At 33.2% G+C, this 17,607-nt stretch overlaps 1 protein-coding gene across 1 annotated transcript in view; it reads right to left on the reverse strand.

The window, feature by feature from the left end:
* Positions 1–3,106: 3,106 nt before the first annotated feature.
* The window catches only part of LOC134260768 (kinase D-interacting substrate of 220 kDa B-like), a 38,500-nt gene continuing 23,999 nt past the window's right edge, over positions 3,107–17,607 (reverse strand). Inside the window, exons 6-7 of the mRNA XM_062743314.1 lie at positions 15,007–15,212; positions 3,107–4,584 (exon numbers count right to left, since the gene is read on the reverse strand). Coding sequence (XP_062599298.1) covers positions 3,158–4,584; positions 15,007–15,212 — 1,633 coding nt within the window. The 3' untranslated portion in view covers positions 3,107–3,157. The remainder of the gene's footprint in view (positions 4,585–15,006; positions 15,213–17,607) is intronic.

Genomic DNA, 17,607 nt, shown 5'->3' on the forward strand with positions numbered 1-17,607 from the left:
CGAGTGAGTACCACATAAATACTATGGAAACATGCTTGGAATTTTACTGCTTTCCGATATTTTTTATGCATTTGAGTCACAGATTAGACACGGATCTACATATGTACCATTTCCGACACCACAGTAAAATTCATATACAGTTACAAACAATTGATAGAATATACATGGTATACATTAGTTAAAAGTTTTGTAGCGTGTTTGGTGAGCAATTCGCTAGGTCTACACGTATTCCCGAGTATCGGTGAATACAAGTTTTACGTACATTTCTTGTCCTAAAAACCGTAAATGCTGAAAATCCATGCATATTATTAAGTAAAAAAGCGTTGGCTGACCATTATGAAAGTTTGAAATGTAGAAAAGGACAACAGGGAAATTGACCAAATCCACGTGTCTGCTATAAAATGTAAACATAGTAAACCAGCATGTTTTGTTGTTCTGTCATCGGATTGGACAATGACTAAGTGCGAAATAATAACAATAGCCATATAAGGTCTTCTCTGGCACGCATATCCCTCTATTGTACTAAGACCCGCCCATTCCCTTGCCACAAACGAAAATGCTCGCACAAACCTAGCCGAATTTAGCTGTGATAGGGTCTAAAAAATCCAAGATAATGCAGTATTCCTTATAATTAAAATGTGTCTGAACTATTGAAACTATTCAAAAGGCGTCGTATTTATTCACTCATGTTTGAAAACTACCAACATCGTTGTAGATTAAATATAATTTGTTGTGGAAAAAGGGGCCCCAGATAGCAGTTATGTCACATCATCCTTTGGTGAAACAAAAAGATGTAATCTTACATAAATCATGGAAATTCATTAAACACTTTTGGAATTCCTGAGTAAATCCATGAAAAGAGAATAATTATGCATTGCATGTTTAATTGAAATTTCATGGCTACTTTGTGTCTAAAGAGAAAGCCAGTTACATAAATCACAACAATAAATTACATCTGAATTGTTGTCTCCATTTTCTTATCATCAAAGCCAGTTTATCGGAGTGTTGGAGCTGTCAAGAACCTCCCTAGATGCTGATATCATTTAGACTGTCCTGAGTTACAACACAGCATTTAGATAAACTTCTGCACAGCAGCTTGAAGACAAATACCTAGGCTTTATTTGGAACATAAATTGACCAGATACAGTTTTCATTATCAACCCAGTATTTAACAATTTCAGTATTTTTGTTCATTCTTTGAAGGGGAAAATGCAACTTTGTTATATAATAATTACATAATGGTCTTAGACTTATAACCTCTTTTTTGTTTGTTGTGAAGAACAAAGCATATACTTTCCACAGATAAAAAAATTGTTTGCCAAGCTTATTCTTTTAATGATGAAATTCTGCTTCAAAAGATGCACTAAAAACTGCTTCCAGAGTGCTCTGTGTGTTATTCTATACTGTTCTGGAGTAAGGGAGATAAATGCTTCGATCATATCTTCAGAAATAAGGGGATTTAGATCACCAGACTTAAGGATGTTGGGGACAATTATTTAATGAATCTCAGGTGCAAAAATGAAAAAAATCAAACACCTTCAAAGGTCCTTGGAATGGAGGCTATACAAAGTAATTACACAACACTTCTCAAAGTCACTCCATATTTCTTGCTTCATATTTCTCAGTAAGAACAAGACTTGGTATCAGTTTAATAACTGGTTTATTAATTGATCATTAAACATGAAATAATAGTAGGTAAACAAACATCTATATCGGATACTCGTATATAGATAATTAATATTCGTTTTGGTCTATAGTGTCAACCGTACTTTCAAAGATAAAAATGGTTAGAAAGTTGATTTAGGCTTAAAAAGCTCTAAAAATCTAACATCAGGTGTCCAGTGTGTTGGGAGATAATTTACAGTTGGATTGTAAAGGGTACTCCTGCAATGTTGCTAATGCAACTTATCTGGCAGAGACTGTCGAGGCACTTATATTTGTTACCTTCGGAAGTAGTCATGTGACATGAATTAACGAATGAAAAAGCTGTACGGTGACACTCGACCAATCAAAGCGCTGTACGGCGCCGTACAAACAGAGATCTGTCAAACAGTGTCAAACAACGTCAAACAAGGCTGCCGTACAACGAGGATTATAACTACAAAATTGAATTAAAATACACAATAACAATAATAGTACATAAATATGGTATGGATATGAGAGATGTTTTCGTCAGCTGTAAGTAAGCAATTCATGTGAATTAAACGCGTATTTCAAGATAGAAAACTGCAATCGTATAGCAGACGATATTCAAATAGCTCTTTCAAAGTAAAAATGTGTAACTACAATTAAATCCCGTTTAAAATAAAAACCCTGATAAATCTTTGTAAAACATACTCAAACATTAATTTTGTGGATATTCACAAGCAACATCGAATTGCATAACAAAATACAACATGCTCAAATACGAAACTCTGGCTAATACAAACAAGATGTCGGCGGGACAACCTCATGGCTCTTGCAATCGTGTGCAATTATGGCAATGTCAGGCTCTTATTTGACACATAAATAATCAAGTTCAATACAGTTTCACGGAAAGACTTTGAAGGCATGCACATGGATTCATAGAAAATAAGATTTCCTGTATTAATCCAAACAACAAGTATGTAAAGTGTGCTAAAAATAGACGATACCACGTTGAATAAATAATCAAAGGACTGAAATGTAGTAGTGTAGTTTATGCATAATAAAATCCATCCAGAATATTCCCAATAAATGTTGACCCATTTAAATCATAAAAAATAAACTAATTAGTTTAAGTCTACACCCTGGTCATTACAATATGTTTTGGTGAACGCAAAATTTCGTGGACAATTCAACATAAAAATACTGTCCTTACAATTTGTATGATCGATGACGTATAATACTGATAAAGTAAAAAGGGCCAGTTTTTTCGGATTTGTGGAACTGAATCACAATTTTAAAATTAAAGCCTCAAACTTCTTCAACATTTTGAATGTTTGAAAAAAAATTTTCAGTCTGAAGTTATATTCTTAAAACACGATACAAAATAATAATTCACCATCTGATTTCACTATTTCACATTCAGCAAATTATGATATACCTAAACCATATAAACCATGATTAAAATCATTGATATCACAGACAAATAGAGTTGAATGCTAAGTGAAGATCTTAATGCCTAGTATATCTAATTTTAAGTATGCTTTTTTTGGTAATGCCTCTGAACAATGTTATCGATTTCTTTTGATTTTGCTGCCTCAAACGGGTTCATGGACTTCTCAATGTCTGGCAGGTCTGGATATTTAGCTAACAAATACTTTACAAGTTTAGGTGACCTGTTTACACAAGCATTATACAGAATAGTTTTTCCCGATCTTGAAACATGATAAACATCCAGATTATGCTCAGAAACGAGATATTTCAAAATACTAATTCGATCATTTTCAGCTCCGGCTCGTTCGGTAATGAATAAGGCAGATTGCCATCCCTTTTCAGTCATTTCATGTACCAAAGAAGGACATTTTACAGATATCAATTTGCACATTTCTAATCTTGCATATTTGCATGCTACATGTAGGATATTTATATTATCAGCAGTTGCTTTCATTAAATCATCGATATCTAGTTTTTTTAAAAGTAACATTAAAATTTCCACGTTTCCACTTTTTGCTGCAAAGTGTCCCATATGTTGTCCATTTTTATCTCTATCATGAATTAAGTCTGGACTGTTTTCCAATATATACTTACAAATGTCAACATGACCTTTTTCACATGCTGTATGCAAACAGTTTTTTCCTGTTTGTTTTGACTTGTTAGTAATATCTACTCCTTTCTCGACAAGGAATCTGAATACACCAAGATCTCCAGCTTTTGCTGCGTACTGAATTGAGTTCCAACCTTCCCTGTTTGTTGCCTTTAACACCCATGCAATTTTCTCCTTGGAATGAACAAATTGACAAACGGATAAACTTTTGCCCATGCAAGCGAATAGAACAATATTTTCTTCATATTTTTCTGTTTTCTCAGATAAATCACAATCATGTTCCATCATAAGCTCCAGAATAGACTTCTGTCCTGCCAAAGCCGCCCAGTGTGCAGGATTCATATTATACCTGTCCTTACATTCAAATAACTTTTGATAATTTTTCAAAATATATTCACACACCGGATAGTTTCCATGGTGTGCAGCTATATGCAGACAATTGCGTCCATCGTTCACCACCTTTGAATCAATTCTTACCTCGCATCCAATGATTTTATCAAAAATCTTAACCTTACTTCCTTTCGCAGCAAGATGTAAACTGTTAAACCCTCGGGCATCCGTTTCCTCAAGAAGACTCGTCTTATCTTCAAGTTGGTTGATAAACGATTCAAATCCATTTTCGTCACTTTCCGTAATAATTTTGTGTATTTTTCTGAGATCTTCGGGCACTTCCTTAATTTCTATAAGTAGTGGTTCGTTTTCATTTATACTCTCCTCATTTTCTTCTTTCAAATGTATTTCATTAATGTCTATAAGAAATCGTTCGTTTTTAATCGCACTCTCTTCATTCTCTTCTTTCAAATGTGTTTTACCTGTCAATTCTAATTCATTGTTCTCCGACTTTCCAGTTTTGAATTCTGAAATGAAGAAATTTCCTTAATATAATTTCAAGATTGTGAATATTAATAAAAAAATGAAATAAGATTAAGATTGGGTTAGAATTTCCTAGATTACGTGGAATATAATCTAGAAATCATGGAAACACATGCAAACAATGACCCTGACTATGTATCAATGGTGAAAATCACTGTCTAGTTCGTATAGCACATGTATGTTAGGGACATCAACGAAACATGGGATAATGTATGCATAACAGGCTTTGTGTAATTAATTTTATTATATGATTGAATAATTTCCATCTCTCTGATTGGCTGAGATCCAGCTATGCTAGAAAAATATTACGTTGTATTGACCATCACGTTCCAGGTCAATACAAGGATTTATTTCTTCTACATTGATCTAAAAATAAATTGGGGAATTCCAAATTGATACAAATTATTTTAGAAAGCTATTTAAACGACTATGATTTTTATCATCATGTGAACAAAACATAAGAGAATATATGTTTTAGGTGAGGTTGGTAAGAGGGGATGCAGGGAGCCCCCACCCCCCTTCAACACTTTTACTGAACAACAATTTTTTTTTCGATTTGGCAGTCAGTTTTCCCTGATAATAATCCTTCCTTTCAAAATCTACCCTATAAAAAGACTAACATTATATATTTCTTTCATGGCTACTGAAATTGATTTTAAAAAATTCAAATTGATATGAAGGGTAAGGTTTATTAACATTTTAATTCTGCTACTCTCTTGTATTTGGCTAGGACTTAATAAAAGTGCAAACAAGTAATGAGCTGTATCATTTTATCAGTGAATAATATAATAAAACAATTATTGCTGTTTTTTTTCGGTCAAAACAATGATTTAGCCATCTTCAAAGTACAATATTCACCTCGCCCTTCGGGCTCGGTGAATATTGTACTCCTCAGATGGCTAAATCATTGTATTGACCTAAAAAACCAGCGATAATTGTAGAATATTGTCATTTCATTGTGAAATGAAATTGTAGATTTAGACTTCAGAAAATGTAGACACAGATTTAAACTACACGAGGACTCTCATATCAATTTCAATACCAGTAGTGGACTTTTACGAGGAGCGCTGACTTTTACAGTTGACGCTTACTCTTACACTAGGGCTATGTACGGTAGCTCTTTTATGATATTAATATTTAGCTCAACATTTAATCAAACGAAAATAACGGGTTATTTCAATGCACATATGTGACGCGCCAAGCAAAAACCTCCCTTATATCTATTATGACGTAACGTCAAAAGACGCGTCTAAAGTCAACAACGTAAAAGCGACGTAAAAATGCCTCCTCGAGAAAAACTCTCCTCAGCAGAACAAGGGGATGTTGTTTTATTTATATGCTAAGAAAGATTCTTGGGTGTGGTTTGATGTAGTTTATTCATGAAGAAGTTATTTTCTGTCAAGTGTGACCCATCCTTTTCACAATTATTAAGTGTATATTTTTTAAAGATGTCCAGTGGTGGTTAAAAAATTCCCGTAAGACCGTTTTTAAAATGAAGTTTGTTTGCCCTCTCTTTATTCAGTTAAAAAAATTGCGTCGGGAGGTAGGTCGAATTTTTTTGTCGGAAATGTTGAATAAGATGACTGAAGGCATTAAAATAGTTACTGAATGGATAAGAAAATTCCGGAATGACTTATTCGGAGGTTTTGAAAAGTTCATCTTAAAAGGTCAAACAAACAACTTTTTAAAGATAGTTTTTTTTTTAATTTAAGCTGCTAATTTCCAGCTGTTTCATCGTGATGCACATGCAAGAAAAATTAAACAGGAGCGTAAAACTAGGAAAGGTATCTATTTTTAAAATAGCGATGCAGTGAAAATTGAATTGAATTTCCTCTCTTATCTTAACCCAATTTATACGGTATAAACTGTGTTGGGCAGTTTACGCTGCGGTTTATATATAAAAAAATTTGTACACTGTTCCAACCCAGTTTACACCCTACATATAAATTGGATAGCTTTTTTTTTCCCAGTCGTTATAATTAATTGTTATAATTCATTTCATGTGTGAACAAAGTAGATTTTCATTAAAAATCACTTCAACAGTTCCAATTGTACAATATTGAAATGTTACCTCAGGCAGATCGACATGTTTTCTATCCAAGTGATTGTGATATATAGGTAACCCGATTTATGCAATAAAAGTAAGTTCTTTATCCAATAAAATGCCGCGTTATAACCATAAGTATACACTGTATAACTAAATCTTTTCACTTCCGTAGATGATGTAAGTTAGAAAAATATATTACTCTTTGTTGCACTTTTCTGTGCAAGTAGTAAGAACTGTACATAATCATATGTTTATCGACATTTCCCGGGGGAAAAATGAAACATTCTGTTATTTTTGCTGCACTGTTATGTATTCATAATGCGTTTGATGAGGTTGCAGTGTATACACAATACATCGAATGTGAAACTGGCAAACATGATACATCGCTAAAATGTTATAAGTAATACAAATTGTTACAAATTAATACATATTGTTTGAACACTTTTAAAACATTCCAACCTATTATTATTTTGTGCATGATTTTTCTACAAAAGAAGAGAAAATAAGGTGAAGAGGTGACTTTAAAGTTTTGGATTCCTGAAAACAACAATGTCGGCCATTTATAAAATCGCTGAATTGGGCTGCTGCATGTTGAAACGCAGTCTCCGGTGCTTATTCAGCCCTTTGAACTGAGAACAGAATGAAAGTTTACATGAAACCATTTAGAGTTATAAATTTTCATTTTAATGATTTTATTTTAACCTTTAATATTAAGGATTTATTTAACCTGTAATAATTATTTCCCCGACAAAGATTTTTACTACCAACATTTTATGATTTCACATCTACCTTGGAAAATAATCTTGTTTCCTTCTGCTGAATTGCAGTATAAAATGAATATGTTCATGCATTTCAAATTATTAAAGTTTGCTACCAATTACACGTAATTTAATATATACATGTAACAAACTAATTTTCTAACAATTTCAATAATTTTTTCCTGCAAAGTCGCTTTGTACATGCCTTCATGTACATACATTTACATCTATTGGGAGTTTTGTGCAAAATTAGCAAAACTACCGTATATACTCGCCTATAAGTTGGTAATTTGGGAGTTAAATTTTAGTCCAAAAGTCTATGTCCGACTTATAGGCGAGTCATAAAAAGTTTGGTGTTTTTCTGCATGGCGAATGGTAATATTCTATAAACAGCTATCAATGAGCAAAGTATGGATATTATATCATTTATGTATTATGAGCTTATACATATATTACATGTATTTAGTAATTCTTTTGAATCCAAAGAGAGCATTGTTTATTTTTTTATTATTTAAAGTTAAATATCGACTTCATTTCTAAAAAGATTAGTTGAAATCACGGTAAAGCATCAGAGCATGTATAAGAAATTGTCATCTGAATCTGGCAAAAAATTGTACCGACTTATAAGCGGGTCAATGACAAATCCCTGCCAAATAACCTCAAAAAATACAATCGACTTATAGGCGGACCGACTTATAGGCGAGTATATACGGTAGTACGCTACAAATCTGCACAAAATATGAAAAAAAGTATTTATCAAAACGCTCTATGTTTTAGAATAAATGATTTATCGAACATAAAAAAATACATGTTGGTCGACTTGAATATTGCGTGCTTGTTCAACTAACCCATTTATAGAGCTTTCTTGCTTTAATTATAAAAAAAAACGTATGATTGTATAGATTACATCAACCAATTATTTTTTTTTAAAAATGACAAAAGTTACAACTTACGATTGTACATGTGTGCCTTGTTCTTGTTTAATTAGTTCAGGTAATTAATTAAGCGTGAATGTCCATAGCTGAGACCCCCCCCCCCCGTTTACGATAATGGTAGAATATTAAGAATGTTTTACCCGTTCTCTTACTTTCTGTTGAAACTAATATTTCATATGATTAAAATAAATCATAATGTGTGAATGTACTTTCTCAGGAAGGTAACGGTAAAGTTTAGGTTAGACCTTACAGTCTATGTCTAGAAATGAATGTAAATGAAGTTGTTGAGTGTGTTACTTGTGGGATTCATGTATATTGTGGTTTGTTATTCGGTTAGTATACGATGATCGGTCAAAATTAATTCATGATCAGCTTCATACTTGCATATAAATTGCAGATTTTTTTTCAAACCATATTTTGAAATATATAAACGTATATTATTGGATGGGGGTGGGTGTTACATTCTGATTCACTGAAAAGTATGCTAGTAAACGCATTTAGTTACGAAATAATTCTAAACATATTTCTTTTCAATAATTTAAACATAAATATAAAATAGGAAATGGACGGCCAGGAAAAATTAATCAAATGTTTAAAGATTAACAAGAAACTAGTGCTAATTGTAACGGGAACCGTTACAGATGTTCCCCAAACGCTCCCCAACTCCCTTTTAGTGCCATATTCCTGTAAGTTTCATTAACATAGGCAGAATCTATGCATTTAAGACTTAAACAACATTGCATGAGCGTAATGACTATGTCATCTTGTCTACACTATTTTACTCATTGCACGTGCACGCACGTGCATGATGACCATACCTTCTTGTAGGAGTCCATTATGCCTGTCTATGTTCTTAATCCCATCTTGTTTGGTTGAAAAACAAGGGATTTATAGCCATTTTAAAGTTTAAGCCAATCAGATTGCAGCGCACGTACATGCGCGTGTTTTCATGACAATTATTATATATCATATTGTAGGACATCTTAAAGTATGCCTATGTTTTAAATTTCAAAGCATTTTGTCAGAAAACAGAAAAGATATTGAGATTTTTGTTTCAGCCAATCAGAGCAAAGTGCACGTGCACGCACGTGCATGCATGTAAATGCTGACCATACCATATTGTAGGAGTCCTTTATGTCTATCTATGTTCTAAATCCCATCATGTTTGGTTGGAAACCAAGGGAGTTATAGTCATTTAAAGTTTCAGCCAATCAGATTGCAGCGCACGTGCATGCACGTGATTTCACGAAAATTTTTATATATCATATTGTAGGGAATCCTAATGTATGACTATGTTATAAATTTCAAAGCATTTCATCGAAAAACAAAAAAGATATTGAGGATTTTGTTTCAGCCAATCAGAGCAAAGCGCACGTGCATGCGCGTGAGTTCATGCAAATTTGACCATGTAATCATATCTATACATCTTATATATCCTTATATAATGAGTTTCAAAACATTTCATCAAAAAATATAGAAGTTACATCCATATTAAATATATCAGTCAATTCACTCATTTCACGCGCACGCACGTGCATGCGTATGCGCGCAAAATGACCTTCGTTCCGCACACCTACACTACACACCTATTAACCCTAAAAAGGTTTTAGCTCAGTTGGGTGAACAGTTTCTGAGAACACTCGCGGACAAAAAAAGTACAGGAGAAGAAATAAGAAAAAAAATAATAATAACTAGTGCTAATTGTAACGGGAACCGTTACAGATGTTCCCCAAACGCTCCCCAAATCCCTTTTCGTGCCATATTCCCTGTAAGCTTTATTAAAAAAGGCAAACTCTATGCATTTAAGACTTTATCAACGTTTTCCCAGAAGTATACCAAGTATATTAAAATTTTAGCACAGCACGCGTGCACATGTGAATGCATATGCATAATGACGATAACATATTGTCTCCACTATTTAGAAATCTTGGATATACTAAATATTGAAGCGTTAAATCCAAAAGCATTAAAAATACGATCATTCAGGTGTATTCTTAATTTTACCAATTTCACGTGCACGCACGTGCATGCATGTGCATGATGACCATACCCTCTTGTAGGAGTCTATTATGTCTGTGTAAGGTCCAAATCCCATCCTGTTTGGTTGAAAAACAAGGGAGTTACAGCCATTTAAAGTTTAAGCCAATCAGATTGCAGCGCACGTGCATGTGCATGCATTTATGAAAATTGTTACATATCATATTGAAGGATATCCTAATGCATGCCTATGTCCAAGATTTCATAGCATTTCGTCAAAAAACGAAATAGATATTGATATTTTTGTTTCAGCCAATCAGATCAAAGCGCACGTGCACGCACGTGCATGCATGTGCATGACGACCATACCTTCTTGTAGCAGTCCATTATGTCTGTCTATGTTCTAAACCCCATCTTGTTTGGTTGAAAAACAAGGGAGATATAGCCATTTAAAGTTTAAGCCAATCAGATTGCAGCGCATGCGCATGCGCATGTTGTCATGACAATTGTTATATATCATTTTGTAGGACATCCTAAAGTATGCCTATGTTTTAAATTTCATAGCATTTTGTCAAAAAACAGAAAAGATATTGAGGTTTTTAGTTTAAGCCAATCAGAGCAAAGCGCACGTGCATGCGCGTGAGTTCGTGCTAATTTGACAGTGTCATATTATTAACACTATTAATATATCCTTATATAATGAGTTTCAAAGCATTTCATCAAAAAATGTAAAATTTATGACTATATTAAATATATCAGTCATTTCACTCATTTCACGCGCCCGCACGTGCAGGCGTATGCGCGCAAAATGACCTTCGTTCTGCACACCTACACTACACACCCATTAACCCTAAAAAGGTTTTAACTTAGTTTGGTGAACAGTTTCTGAGAACACTCGCGGACAAAAAAGTACCGGAGAACAAATAAGAAAAAAAAAAAAAATAATAATAATAATAAGAAACCGAGTAAAAACAATATGTTCCCAAACTCCGTTTGGGGAACATAATAACTAGATGCGTTCTTGTTGCTGGGGCAACAAGCAGGTCTTCCGACCGACTTCTCTTTTGCAATCTATGCTGTGTCATCCCATGGAATAGATTTCTTAATGTATTTTTTTCGTTTACGTTCATTTACAGTAGTTTCTCAACACAGATCGTGATTGGTCCAGGTATTTCAGGAAATATCTCCAAATATAGCTTTTAAAAATCGGCAAAATCTTCCACATATGATATAAAAGAGTGAAAAGTAATTTGCAACTGAAAAAAGACAAAAACAAAGAAAAAATTTTGGAAACGCCCCGAGCGGGATTCGAACCCCTGACAGTAAGACAAAGTTTGGTTCGGTCATATCTTTGCAATAAACGCACGCATGAAAAAAATGAAAACATATATAGATATCGTTGAAAACGTTCTATAAACCCTGTAAATCCGAAAGAAAAATATTGAAAAACAAAAAAGTTGAAAAATGAGACTTTTAGAATTCACTTCCGTTTGCGACCGGAAGTAGGAACGACAAAAAATGAAGGACGTTCGGCACATCTACATGTGATGCTCTTTCATGTCCATGAGTTTCAATGTCATATCTTAAGCCGTTTTCGAGAAAAGTTGTGTACAAAAATCCATTTAAAAAATACAAATTTCCCCAAAAATCGCGAATGGAAGCAAATTTTGATAAAATGAAAAACACGTCTGGAGATATTAGCCTGATGCATCTTTCCTGTAAAAATCTTTGAAATCCGTACAGACACAGCTGAGATATCGCCATAACTATGAAAAAAAAAATAATAATAATAATAGGAAACCGATGGAAAACAATAAGGTCTTCCGAAGGAAGTCGGAAGACCTTAATAATAATAATAAGAAACAGAGTAAAAACAATATGTTCCCAAACTCCGTTTGGGGAACATAATAATGGTATAAACTCTAATTTAACACTTTAAAATTTGATGCACCTAATCTTAATTGTTTTTATTTGAACACGCATTTATCGAGATATACAAAAGGATTGGAAACAAGTTTGACAACTTACAAGTTCCTCATGGGAATTAAAAACCGATTTCATAACGACATCCAAAGAAGAAAAGGATCGAACTCTACTACAAGAGACAAATACAGTTTATTCCTGGATGCAGAATATCTTATCAATAACCCAAAAAGTCTTCAGAGATGAGGGCGTAATTCTGCATACTTTTTTCCCGTATTTAAACATTCGGAGCTAAAACATGTAAATACATATAGTAAACGTGGTAAAAGAAATGTGGTATCCTTTAGGTAAAAAAAAAAAAACTTGTCGCTTTCTTTAAAAATTTGGGTACTTAAAACGTAAACTATGACAAAACTTTCTTTTTATACTGTGTATTGTATAGACTTTTGATGCCCGGGGGAGGGGGTGGTATAGGGGCTGTCTCAAACTTTTTAAAGATAACTACTTTGATAGTGTAACAGAGACAATTAAGTGCCTCTGCTTAATTGGGGTTGAACCCAAGGCCTCTGGCTTGACAGTCCAGTGCTCTACCAAATGAGCTTAAGGGTTAACCTGCTAGCACAAGCTCGTAGGAAGATGTGGTGCATGTTTAGTTTGTACTACCACAATAGGAGTTTTTCATCCAAATGTTGATTATTTCCTTTTACTGTTGCAGTGATGTAGATTTCTGCCATTTTCTTGCATTAAAAAGCCATAAATTGGAATATCTTTTAGAGGAAGAGAAGATTTTTATTTGAGTTTTGTTCTTTTTTCCCTTGTCAATCATTTCGGTGCCCCACCCCCCCTTTTCATTTTTTCAAAGATATACATGTAGTATAGAATGTATATTTTTATAAGTACATTAAAAACTCTTAATTATTGATATTTTTAAGGGAATCAAATCAAAAGTTTGAAAATACAAATATAATCAAATTATTTTATAGCTTCACATTATTTTACGATTTTACGTTATGAAAATCCATGGAGTTACGCACGCGTACACCGTAAGTCAAAGTAAATATTCCGTCTTTTTCATGCGATATTTTATACATTTATACACAGAAATATATGTCATGTTGTACATCAAATGAAAGAGAAAGAAAAACTCTATAAGAATCAATAAAAAACTGAAAATGTCAGAATTCTTCGTTAAGGGAGGTTTTTGCTTGGCGCGTCACATATAATTTGTCCTTGAAGAAAATGACAGTCACCCTACCCTCAACTCCCGGTCTTCACATGTTTGTGTCCCTAACACCATACCAATGAACACTAGAAAGGTTTTCTTATGCATTATCAATTCTGTACTTCCGTACATGATACAAGTTTAAATGTCCAAGTAAACCGTCAACTGTAGAAGTCAGTGCTTCTCGAAAAAGTCCAGTCCTCGCCCGCTGACGTCAAACACAAAGGCAGCCGCACGATATTTACATGCATAATTTACTCCTTAGCATCAGATACAGAGACAAATGCGCACGAGATTTGCATGCATATCAAGCCTTCTTAGCTCCTAACCTGTCGACCTGCCTAATTTAAATTCCGGTAGAATTATCAAGGAATCAACTCCACTATTTTTCAAACAGTTTTAACAAAGAAAAAAAATATAAATAAAAATGGACATATTTTGATTTACCAACATATTATTGCTTCCTTAATTTAGTTGTATCTAATTATAATTTTTCATGTATGATGGTGACGTAGATAAATATGAAACTTCCGAACGTTTGAATTTCATTAATCATCTACGAATTTTTTTATTACCGGCAGTTTTTTTTACGATTTAGGATTTAGAATAATCTAATAAAAATTATTTTTTCTTACAAACAAATAAAAGATAAAAAAAAATATCGACAAAACATTTAAACATGTATAATTTAGCAAGAAACAAGTTCAGCACCAGCAATCAATTCCATGTTATATTTTCAAAATGTTTTGTATAAGAAGCTGACAATATGAAAAAAACCTAAGGTAGTCCGATCCTCAGGTTTATAAAATCAGCAGTTAAGTAATCAAAAACACTCATTAAAGTATCTCTGAATACGAAAAGTTATGTTAATCTATACAGTTTTTCTTTAAAGTTAAAGATTAAAGTTAATCATATTATATAAGGAAAATTGTCAAATGTCCAATATCTTTTGTAGAAAAATTAAATTGGAGTATCAGCAATGCATTTTCTAATTGCAAATTGATCAACAAATACAACTTAGGTTAAAAAACGATAGGTATCCAGGCATTCAGAAAATCATGATTTTTATACTTATTTGGTATTTCCGTCATGTAATCTAAAATACATAGTGTAAAAGGCTTTTGCTATCATTGCAAGACATCACAAATCATTTCCCATTTCATACCATGCTAATAAGTATTGGTATCTTTGGCTTGATTCAAAAAATCTTATTTCTCTAAAACTGTATTAATTTTTTCTCCTTTTATAGGGTACAAATGTCAACTTTTATAAGACCTTTTCTAAGAATTCCAAAGACCTTGAATCATATAAAGATGAATAAAATGAAAATTGTTGCATGAAAAAATTTCATTTACAAGCTTCATTTTAATGCATTTCAAATTAAATATTGATTTTTGGAGTTATCCTTCCTGGCTGAGGATCGGATATTCCTGATAATAATACTAATTGTAATTATACAATTCATTTGTTTATTTTGAGGCATAATTTTTTTTTGGAGTGCAATCATGTTGCAAAAACACATTCTAGCTATAGCTATATTTTACCTCGTTTTCCTTTCCATTTTATTTTACGTTTGTATATTAAAGCTGCAAGAATGAGCAATACAATGACCATTGCAATAAGTAACACCGTCACAATTATCAAGGCTGAGTTGATTCTAACCGTGTTGTATGGAATCTGGATAGGTCCATCATTGTTATAATCGACCGTGCTTTTATTGTGTTGCTCTGCTGTCTTGTTTTGCATCAGACTGAAAGAAAACTTTGAACATTGTGTATTGAAAATATACGATGTATAATTAGCCTAAGTATAATTTTAAAAATAATAGTTTATTGGCTTTATCTAGGGGAGGGTTCTGGTCAAACCATATTAACTAGACAGACTGATTCTGAAGTTCACAGCAAGCTGGATTCAGCAATAAAGCCTTTTACCCCACCTCTGTTGATTTTTCCGTGAAATCCTGACTTACGATTGGTTGAACTCTGTCACATGAAGGCGGTGAATTACTTTTACCCCACCTCTGTTGATTTTTCCGTGAAATCCTGACTTACGATTGGTTGAAGTCTGTCACGTGAAGGCGGTGGATTACTTATACCCGGTCAGTTGTAAATCCATACCCGGTCAGTAAATCTATACCGGTCGATGTATTACGTCACAAACACAAACGTGACGTCATAACAGGCACAGTATAAGCACTTTGAAGCATTTATCAGAGAAAACTATTTATAAACTACAGAGAAAACGTAAATCTATATTTCATCGGTGGGGGTAAATTCGTTACATAAACATGTCATTAAAAGACTATGCAACTAATAATACCCGGGCAGTTGTAAATCTATACCCGGTCGATGTGTCACAAACACAAACTTGACGTCATAATAGGCACAGTATAAGTGCGAAAGCATTTAGCAGAGAAAACCATTTATAAACTACAAATAAAACGTAAATGTTTCATCGGTGGGGTAAATTCGTTATACAGTCTTTTAGTGACGGGGTATGGGATGATACCTGGTTAGTAAATTTCATACCTGACTCGGCTCCGCCGGGCCAGGTATGACAATTACTAACCAGGTATCATCCCATACCCTGTCACTAAAAGACTATATAACTAATAATATTATACTTTCATGTAAATTACTTGAATCTGATTCGTCGAGAAACATTTGATAAAAAACACTACCCGCTGAATAATGAAGCCACGCCCTCCTGCGTAGCAATAGTCAACATTGCTTGACGACGGGTGGTATTCCAAAAAATAGCGACTGCGCAGAATTCATGCGCGCACGGTTCACTGTAATATGTATTTGTATAAAACATTTAGTATAATATAATTATTATTGCATGTAGTTGAGTGTAACATTGAAAATTTTCACCCCTCGAAAACCATTGGCAACCCTGGCTGCGCCTCGGTTGACAATGGTTTTCTTGGGGTGAAAATTTTCAATGTTACACTCAACTACATGCAATATTTATATAAAGGCGAAAGGAAATATTTTTTGATTTTATATCGAATCGTTTATATTTTTAAGGTAACTGCTCTTTTGATGAATTTTATTGCAAAAAATAACTGCAAAAATTGTTCTATTTGTGATACTTTGTTTTAAGGATATTCGATCCTCAGCCGAGAAGAATAACTCTTAAAATGGTTATTTTTTGTAAAAAGTCTTAAAATTAAGCTTGAAATTGTAAGCTCTTAATGCAACAATATCCAGTTTGCGCATTTCAATATGATTTTTAGGAGTGTTAGAAATTGTCTTGTATATGTTCGACTTTGTACCCACCTGGAGTTCGAAAATAAGTGCATTTTCCTTAATCTAGCCTTGAACCAGTGTTTATAAGTATAATATGAAGTATGATCTGTTATGTCTTATAAAGATAGTACATATATATTATTATAACAGTAACTTGATCCGAAGGGTCGTATCACGTCGAGTTGACAGGCGCGGATCATCAGATCTAACGAGACGCGAAGCGTCGAGTTTGATCTGATGATCCGCGCCAGTCAACGAGACGTGATATGGCTCTTCATATCAAGTTACTGTTATAATGATAAATTTATTATATACCCTTTATAACTAGCGAAATATAGCAGAAGAAAACTTAAGAGATCAATTGTATAATATTTAATCATAAAACAAAGCATAATGACAAGGGACTTTTTAACGCGCAAGAAAAATAACGTCATTTTTTTGCGTACTACGTCATCAGTTTCAGAGAGTGGTGATATGGATTCAGAAAACCATAGTGTGGTGATCCGGAAAATCGGATCAAACTCTGTAAAATTAACAGTAACAAAAACAAAGAAATTGATGGGTATATAATAAAAAGGCTTCGCACGATGTATATAGAATAGAAAAAAATAAAGTGTGGAATAGGTATGAAAACATTTTTCCCTAATTAAATAACTTGATACATGTACCTTTATCAATCCTTAAGAAAAAATTTATACAGGATATTTTGATTCATATTTTCTGAAAAAAATTCCCTATATAAAATGCTCAATTTTAATGCTGTAATTTAAAGAGAAATATCGTGAGTAACGCTATATTATTTATATTAAGTCAGAGACATTTTTGTGAGCATTATTCACCAAACTTCTGATTTCGAGGAACTGAAGATCTTACTTCCTTATATGAAAAATTCAA

Source organism: Saccostrea cucullata, unplaced genomic scaffold (genome assembly GCF_032062105.1).
Source record: "Saccostrea cucullata isolate Sc308-1 unplaced genomic scaffold, CSIRO_AGI_Scuc_v1 ctg1296, whole genome shotgun sequence".
NCBI classification, from domain to species: Eukaryota; Metazoa; Mollusca; class Bivalvia; order Ostreida; family Ostreidae; genus Saccostrea; species Saccostrea cuccullata.